General features: G+C 41.0%; 1 protein-coding gene across 4 annotated transcripts in view; it reads left to right on the top strand.

The window, feature by feature from the left end:
* Ssx2ip (SSX family member 2 interacting protein) overlaps positions 1 to 9,496 on the top strand; it is a 55,375-nt gene that overhangs the window by 40,506 nt on the left and 5,373 nt on the right. For 3 of the 4 annotated variants that reach the window (XM_008826240.3, XM_008826237.3, XM_008826238.3), the window contains exons 10-13: positions 257 to 393; positions 733 to 906; positions 4,336 to 4,450; positions 4,946 to 5,111. In XM_008826240.3, the coding sequence (XP_008824462.1) occupies positions 257 to 393; positions 733 to 906; positions 4,336 to 4,450; positions 4,946 to 5,111 (592 nt within the window). The remainder of the gene's footprint in view (positions 1 to 256; positions 394 to 732; positions 907 to 4,335; positions 4,451 to 4,945; positions 5,112 to 9,496) is intronic. The other variant, XM_008826239.3, reaches the window with a different exon arrangement.

The following is a 9,496-nucleotide window of genomic DNA, read 5'->3' as shown; positions in this document are numbered from 1 at the left end:
GGTCCTAAAATTGTATGACTGTAGAGTCATCGTGACCTTACCATTGTTTTGCTTTTTAAAAATTGTTTTAAAGTAATACTTAATTTATTACAACTTATGAAAATGTAAAAGGACAAAGAAAATAACTACCTTTTAGAAAACCTATGAGAAAACGGAAAGAAATGTTGTAAGAGTCTCGATTTTTAAATAAATTTTCAAAACCGACAGCACTGATAGTGGCTGAAAAACCTGTGTCAGGTTCCCGGGGTTTTGTCAGTTTCAAAGGTACACTCAGAAGGCTTTAGTGACGACGATGTCATCTCAAGGCAAGACCATGAACAAGAGACTGAGAAACTGGAACTAGAAATTCAGCAGTGTAAAGAAATGATTAAAACACAGCAACAGCTGTTGCAGGTAAGTGTAAACTACCTTTTAAGCTCCTCTCCCTTCAGAGAGGCCCGAATTTTACTGACTCTCCCTAGATCTTTTTATTCTTTATTTCCTGAGATCCGTAGAGCTCGGTGTTTTTCCCATGCCAGTTAAGTCCAGCACTCACAGTTCGGCTGCGTTCCCTCCTTCTGTGGCCTGTGCTTTGCCAAGGGAAGCAGCTGTCAGAAAAGGAAGCCCTGCTTGGTTCACTGATTCTTCAGACTTTATGTCTTTGCCTAAACTTCAGCCTGCCTTCCTTGGTTTTGCTTGAGTTTGGAGTGCTGAAGGGTCTGCTGAAACTTACTGTGCTTTAAAATCGAATAGCAGCAGCTTGCCACCTCGTGCGATGACGACACCACTTCGCTGTTACGTGACTGCTATTTGTTGGAAGAAAAAGAACGCCTCAAAGAAGAATGGTCTCTTTTTAAGGAGCAGAAGAAGAATTTCGAGAAAGAAAGGCGAAGCTTTACTGAAGCTGCTATCTGCTTGGGATTGGAGGTGACCAACTAGTGCTGCAGGGTCGGGGTGGAGGACGCTCGGCTGAATGGGTCCTAGATCTGACTTTTGTTTGTTTACTGTCCAGTTTTGGGGGTGTTTTTTTTTTCTTTTTTATATTTTATTCATTTTATTTTATGTGTATGCGTGTATTACCTGTGTGTAGGTAAGTGCATCCGTGTCGTGCAATGCCTAAGGAGGACAGAAGAGGCTGTCAGATCCCCTGGGACTGGAGTTACGGACAGTTGTTAGCTGCCATGTGGGTGCTGGGATTTGAACCTGGGTCTTCTTCAGGAACAACCAGTGTTCTTAACTGCTGAGCCATCTCTCCAGCCCCTGTCCAGTTTTTCTCTAGAGTATCTCACTGACCATTTCATAAATGACTTAAAGTTGACGGAAGGTTGAGCATATGGACAATCATAGAACACTTTTTCCTTATGCCAGATTTAGGAGTTTTAATTCTTGTGGTCTCTTACTACTAGATAGCCAGTTTCTTTTGAGCTTCTGTCATGTGTCTGCTGTCAGTTCATGTGGTGCCAGAAGACAGAGCAGAGTAGGCTTGTGTAATAGAAAAGAAAGCACAGTAAAAAAATAAAGCTCTAGCTCTTTCCTAACCCTCATCCGGGAATATACATGTTCCTAGTCAACAGTTTGGTTTTTACATATGCCTTCATGCCTACAGCTGAAGTTTTGTTAGCAGTGCATTCCCACCATAGTACCCTTTCAAACATTAAAATGTAATGTTCCAACGTGATTTAAAAAGAAAACCCCTACAAAATGCTATGAAGTACAACACGTCCTCCTCCTTGTCTCCCCAGGTTCATTCCATAGGGATCATCGTGGTATTCAAAATTTCTGAGGCTCATTTTTCTGAGTACTATTTTAACTTTAATATACAGTATCTCTATGCCAGTATTCTGATTTTCTGCTGTGTCAGATAAGGAATTTTATGTCCTCACAGTGCTCCTCCTCATCTGTGTTTTATTTGTTCATAATATTCTGTTTATTTATGATGCATTGTAAATAATTTGTGTATTAAGTGATTCCATTTCTATGTAGTCCTGGCTGGCTCCACCTGCCTCTGCCTCCTGAGTATTAGGATTAAAGGACTAATACACCCAGCAGAGATTCTTTTAGCCTCTTCCCATCTCTCTTATGCCTTCACTTTGCAGATATATTTCTGGTTTTATTTTTCCTTGCCAAGGGTTACTGCATTTCTATTTTACCCTGTAGTCTTAAACAAGTATTGTAGTTTGTCTAAGGTTGAGGCCTAAACAGTGAAAGCCGTGAAACTAACATTTATAGCATCATGATTATGTAAATGTTACTTTATAAACAAATAATAGATTTGAACACATAAAAGAGATAATCTATGTGCGCGCATGCGCGCGTGCGTGTGTGTCTGTGTCTGTGTCTGTGTCTGTGTCTGTGGTGTCTGTGTCTATGTCTCTGTGTGTATTTCCATCTCCCCAGACTGGGACCTAGGACTTCAAACATGCAAGGTAGTTACTCTGCAGCTAGAAATGATGAGCCACTCTGTGGCCAACTAGCTTTCTTTTTATACATTGTAATTTCTTGAATTCTATTTGTTACTGTGTTTCTTGTATCTGTATCTCCTGTTAACTTCTTTTGGCTTCCCTTTGGAAGTCCCTTGTTACCTTAAATTTTTTTTTATGAATAGTGCATGTTAATAAACTTTTTGAATCCTAGAGTATCTAAACATACATTTATACTTAATTGGCTTGGCTGGGTATTGAATTTTAATTCTAGCTTCTCTCTCAAAAATAGGAAAACATTTCTCCTTACTCTTGGTGTTGCTGAGGTGAAGCTGCATGACACGATAACCCATAGTGCTGAATAGATCGTTTTCTGGGTTTTTCTCTCCCATCTCTGAAAGTTTTTGAAATGTTCTTAAAGTTCTGAATTTTGCCAGGATATATCTGGATAGTTCTTTTCATCTGCAGAAGTCTATACTCCTTTAGTGAGGTTTTCTTCTGTTTATTTTTCCTTCTTTTACTGTCTCCACGTTGGGGCTTCTATGAGATAGCGTCTGGCCTTCAGAGTCCGCAGGTGGACACTTGGCTGCATGCATTCTGCACATTTGCTCACATTTTCCTTGTCACCAAACTAATCCCCCAAGGGTCCATCTTATTATTTATTTCAGCCACTGAGGGGTTTTGTTTTGAGACAGGGTCTCCCTGTAGCCCACCTGGCCTGGAACTTGCTGTGTAGACATTCTGGCCTTCATCTCACAGTTCCAGCCACCTCTGCCTCCCACGTACTGAGATTAAAGGTCTGCACTGTCATCCCACCTCGCTCAGCCACCGAGTTTTTATTTCTAATGCTCTTCATTTTTGCTTTTCTTTGTGTAATGTTGTTTTACAAGCATTTATGAACCTCAGAACTCTTTAAGTATCTGTTATCTGTGGTCAGTTTATTTATCTTGGCCTTTTTTCTCTTCTGCTATTGGTTTTCTTAAATGTCTGGTGATGCCTGATTTCATACTATTTGTGCATGAAAGCCTCTATATTGGTTATTTTAAGCAGTTAACATAGACTTCCTCCACCATTAAAAAGTCTGTTTTGTCAGTAGCTACCTTCCTCAGACAACACAACAGTTTGCTCTAGCATGTTCGCTTGTCTAGTAGCATCACTGTTCTTAGCCTGTGTCCTGGACCCTGATCTGAGGAATTGCTGCTTTGTCTGTCTCTTCCTGATGCTTTGTCCTGCCCTAGAGTGTATCTGCTCACAGGGCCAGGGAGGGGTTGGCCTGGGGGGTTGGCAGTGATACGTTATACCTGTGGAGGGATGATAGTGAAAGCTTTGTTTAGGAATCATTAGTTGTTCAGAAAAGGGATACTTGGCATAATCTCCAGGTGCCCTCTTGTTGCTCAGTGGTGGTGACCAGGGCAAGATGACTTAGAGGACCAGAGAAATGCTTGGCGAAGTCAAAAGTCCTTTCTATGTGATTAATTTGTGAAGTTGGATACTTTTCTGTTGTTGGCAATTTTATAGTTATGTATTCAAGAGTTCTGCTAATATTCTGTTCCCATAAAAATTGTGATTATTGGTCTAGTAAGTGAGATGGATGGATTTTTTATAAAAAACAAATTTCTCAAGTGTTTTTTTAGTTTCCTAAGCTGCTATATTTCTTAGGGTTTTTTTTTTGTTTTGTTTTGTTTTTTTTTTGTCTTTTTGAGACAGGATCTCCCTATAGCCCTAGCTGGCCTGGAACTCACTGTGTAGACCAGGCTGGCCTTAAACTCAGAGATTTGCCTGCTTCTGCCTCCCAAGTGCTGGGACTATAGGTGTATGCCATCATGCCCAGCATAAGCTGGTATATTTCTTATAAGAAACGTGTAGGTGGCCAGAGAGCTAACAGCAGAAGATGTGTGAAACAACAGTGAATAATTGTCCTTGTTTGTTCTACTAGAGAAAGGCATTCGAAGAAGAAAGAGCGAGCTGGTTAAAACAGCAGTTTTTAAATATGACTACCTTTGACCACCAGAACTCAGAAAATGTGAAACTTTTCAGTGCCTTCTCAGGAAGTAAGTGCTTCATAAACTGTTCACTCTGAACATGCCTCTAAGTAAAATCCGAGATTACTGACATAAAAATGTCTGAGATCACAGTAAGAACTCTCTTTAGATTAGTTCAGGTCTTCTCTGTTTTTAATCTATATTTGTCTGCTTTTCTGGTGCTGGAAACAAAACCCAGAACTCCTCACCTGTGATAGTCCAGCATTCTCCAGTGAGCTATATATACTCAGTCTGAAAACTAAATGTTTTATTTACTGAAGTCAAAGGCAGATAATAGGACGGCTGTGCATACAAAAAGTGCTTTCTGTGGCTGTATGATAATGCCATGTTTCTGCATGTTCATAATCTAGAGAGAACTATTTTTAAAGCTAGCTCCTTCTGCTTGCAGAATGTGCAACCAAGACAGCAGTTAATTTGTTCTCTTCATACACATTGCAGATTAGTTATCCTGGCGTGCTGTGTCTGATGTTTTACTGTATGCCTGCCTTTTTCCTTTTCTAACAGGTTCTGACCCAGACAATCTTACAATGCACTCACGGCCACGACAAAAGAAACCGCACAGCGTGGCGAATGTGATGGCTGCCTGCCCGTCACAGCTGACCAAGTCTCTTCCAGCATCACCTTCTGCTTCAGACTTCTGCCAGACACGGCCCTGTGTGTCCGAACATAGGTATTTGTTTTTAAATGATCGTCCAAAAATGGTTAACATCGCATTGCTATGGAGAAGTTGGTTATTCTGTAGTGTCTGCAGTTATAGAGGCTTTGGAGACTTCGCTGACTGAACTATCCATTGTACACACAATTTGTCCCGTACATGTTGGCATTATGCTATGTGCAGTGGAGAACAAGGGAGACCTGGTCTCTACTCTTGAGCCAAATTATATGTTGTCGCTTTATTTCACATTTAAAATACTATTTAATATAATAGACTTATAGACTGAGTGTGGTGGTGTATGCCTTGATTCCCAGCACTCAGGAGGCAGTAGCAGCAGGTCTGAGTTTGAGGCCAGCCTGGACTATATAGTGAATTCCAAGCCAGCTGGGACTATAGGGATTACTTTAAAATGTAAATACTTTTTTTAAAAAAATTGTATTTAAGAATGCTGCTTTGGGGGATGGAGTGATGGCTCAGCAGTTAAAAGCACTGGTTGCTTTTGCAAAGAAACTGAGATTAGTTCCAAGCACCCACATGGAGACTAACAGTTGTCCATATCTCCAATTCTAAAGGACCCAACGACCTCTTCTGGTATCTAAGAGCACTGGGTGTGCGAATGCTGTTAACATACACACAGGCAGAGCACTTTCTCATGCACATTTTTTTAAAAATTGCACCGGGTATGCATGCCTTTAATTACAGCTCTTCAGAAGGCAGAGCAAGGTGGATCTCAGTGAGATCGAGGCCAGCCTGGTCTACATAGTAACTTCCAGACAGACTGGGACTAGGGAAACCCTGTCAAAAAAAAAAATTGCTAGGCATGGTGTTGAATACTTTAGTCCCAGCACTGGGGAGGCAGAGGCACACAAATCTTTGAGATCACGTCCAGTCTGGTTTACATAGTGAGTTCCAGGCCAACTGGGGCTATGGGAGATCCTGCCCCCCCCAAAGAAATGATACTATTTTGATAGTTTTTTTACAGAGTACATAATTTTGAATTTCTACTGGTATGCCCATAATGGAAGGGCAGAGAGCTGAGAAAGCCTCTTTGTCTTGGGTGCTAAGGAAGGTTCATGCCTAAGGTGAAAGTTTTAACAGGTTTGCTCCCTACCCCTAAGAAGCACATGTATTGCAGTTGATTTCTGCAGTTTGGTGTTTTTCTGTCCGGAATCACTGCCTCAGTGCCTCTTTCAGGGTTCATTTTGAGTTGCACAAAGGAAATAAAGCATTCTTTAGTGATCTCCTAGTGAGGAATAGAAAATAATCAGAAGTCCAGAAGTGTGGTGGTAATTTTTTTTTTCCAGTGCTGGGGATTGAATCCAGGGCCTTGTGCACATGAGGCAAGTGCTCTACTACTGAGCTACATCCCCAGCCCAGTATCCTTAATTAAAGTAGGAGACAGTGGGCCGAAGCCTGAGTTTGGCAGTCAGTTTAGAAAGCAGAAGTCAGTGCTGCAGCACTTTGTCTATAACAACAAGAGAATGGTGTGTAGCTGAGTGTTGAAGCCAGCCGGCCCTGGGGTCAAGGATGGTTAAGTGGCTGGATTTTAAAACAAGCATATGAGGCTTTTTTCTGAGCCAGGAGGCACAGGCCTATAATCCCAGCTGTTGAGGAAGCTGAAGCAGGAGGATTAAAAATTTTAAGACCTGCCAACTTAGTGAGATCATATCTCAAAAAGATAAAAAGAACTGGGGCTGGTGAGATGGCTTAGCAGGTAAAAGTACTTGCCCTGTAAGCCTTTTGACCTGGATTCAATCCCAAAGGCCATGGTAGAAAGAGAAAACCAACTACACAAAGTTATCCTCTGATCTTCACATGTATACCATGGCATGCGTGTCCCTACACTTACACACATACACACACACTTTTTTTTTTTAATTAAAAGAAAAAGGGCTGGAGATATAACTCAGTGATAGAGCCCTTGCTTTAGCATGTGTGAGGCCCTAGGTTCTATCAATCAACAAATAAAACATGACTATAAAGCTTTCTTAAAAAGGAAGACAGACTGTTGTTTATAGTGTGAAAAGGTTGGCCGAATGAGGACTCTAGGTAAACACCGGGGGCTCGGTTGAGAGCACCCAGACAAGTGTGGGATCTTTCAGTGAACTCAGGAGCTAGGTCTGCAATGGTGTTTGCAGTACTGGGACATCTAGTGAGCAAGACCTAAAGGCGTGAGATGAGGATAAAAATGTAATATCTGTTATATATGCATGGGGAGAAAACAAACCTGAGACCTCCATACTGTCTCTCAGGTTCAGCAGTTACTAACTCATGATCACTTTGTTCATAGTCACACTACCCCCCCCATTCAAATTTGGAATTTCATTTTATAAAATAATCTAGTCTGTATTTTCAGGTCAGTATTATTCTAAGAGCAGTGGGCAAACATTAGTTGGGGAGTTTGGTTTTTTTGGTCTTTTTTTTTTTTTTTGAGACAGGGTCTCCCACTAGCCCCAGCTGGCCTGGAACTCACTATGTAGACCAGGCAGACCTTGAACTCACAGAGATCCGCCTGCCTCTGCTTGGGACTAAAGACATGCACTGCCATGCCCAGCAGTGGCAAATTAGAGAAATTTAAACAAGTTGATGTAAAAGAAAAATCTAAGCTTTACAGAAAGAATGCTCTGCTTTACTCTGGGGAAAGTGGATTGTAGGAGTCAGTGGTGTGAACCAGGAGAGCCAGCAGAAGGTATTAGTAGACGTTGAGATGAGAGGCAATGTTCATTTGTATGTAGGTCTTAATGTGAACATAGAGCCAGTAAATTGACTGTTGGATTAATATGGAAGTGGAAGTTAATGTTCAATCTGAAGAAAATATTAACCAGATCCTGTACCTAATATGGAATGTTCCTGAATCTCCCAGATATGATCAATCAAAATTATGTATATTAGAGCTATAAAGTCTTACCATTTATAAGTGATATATTTTATATCTGATAGCAAAACCATCACCTCAGTTGTTTTAACATTTTACTTTTTGTATTTTTTAAACTTTTTTTAAAAAAATGCATATAAGGTGTTTTGATCAAATCCACACCCACTCCCTCCTCTCCAACTCCTCCCATATCTCCCCATCACTTTTTCCTGAACAACTTCATGTATGCTTTCTTCTTTTTTATGGGGCTTTTTACTACTCTAACATTTCCCCCTCTGAAGAGGTAACCCTAAAATCTTTTAGGGATTAGATCAGAGCTCCCAAATACTTTTGTCATTTTTGCCCTCAATGCCTATGAAAGATTGTTTGAGCTGTTCTGTATGAAATACACAAAAATTCAATTAAACAAAGAAATAATCTTTTATTTACTATTTTTATTTTATGTGTATGAGTGTATTGCCTATATATATGTAAGTGCACCCATGTTGTGCAGTGCCCGCAGAGGTCAGAAGAGGCTGTTGGATCCCCTTGGACTGGAGTTATGGACAGTTGTTAGCTGCCGTGTGGGTGCTGGGATTTGAACCCAGGTCTTCTGCAAGAACAACCAGTGTTCTTAACCACTGAGCCATCTCTCCAGCCCCCCTACCTCCTACTACCACACCATCCTCTGAAGAGGTTACCCAAATTGCTGATGGGGAATCAGGACACAGACCACTCTGGCTACATCCATGCTGAACAGGGACGCAGGGTGAGGCAATTGGAGTACCCCTTCAGTGGGTCTATCTAATAAAAGACTCCCAAATTGCATAACTCTAACTGTAGGGAGAAAAGAAAGTCCTTGACTGGTCCTAGGAGATGTGAAGGAGAAGTAAAGGCAAGAGTAATTAGCATTACAAGTTCTTGACAGGGAACCAGAAAAAATTCAAAACGGGGCAAATTCCAAATGTTCATATGAGAGTCCATTGGAATTTCTTGACAAGAGCTTCAAAAGCATCCCTCCAAGGGGGGTCACATGGGCTTGAGAGGAACCCCTAGCTCCTTTCTTTTACCAGTTCCATCTATTTGAAGATAAGTCAAAGGTCCTGCTCGACCATGGCTGGCTTCACTTGGAAGCATGGAGGAAATGTTTCCTCTGTGTTGACCTTCTTCTTTGTAGACTGGACGCTGGTTCAAGTCCATCTGATGGGATCTCCATGGACTCCCCGAACAAGAGGACAGGTGACTCACCACAATTACAGGACATTTTGAGAAATGCTCCATAGTCCCCTGGAACTTAGTCAACCTTGGAAGGCACAGAGCAAAAACTGTCAAGTCCCTCTGACCAGATTAGTATAGGCCTTAAAGTATGGTTGTTAAACATCCAAGAAGGTTAGTTTCATCAGTTTGATACTTTTAATTACCATGTGCTATGTAGATAAAGTTTGAACAAAAACCCAATGTTCTCAGATAAACCTTGACTAGACATATATTTTGTTCCTTAAACTAGTTGACTAAACTATGACCTTAGAAATTTTAAGATTATTCA

This window comes from Nannospalax galili, unplaced genomic scaffold, assembly GCF_000622305.1.
Source record: "Nannospalax galili isolate Female #2095 unplaced genomic scaffold, S.galili_v1.0 scaffold9, whole genome shotgun sequence".
NCBI lineage: Eukaryota > Metazoa > Chordata > Mammalia > Rodentia > Spalacidae > Nannospalax > Nannospalax galili.
This window is presented reverse-complemented; position numbering and strand designations above follow the sequence as displayed.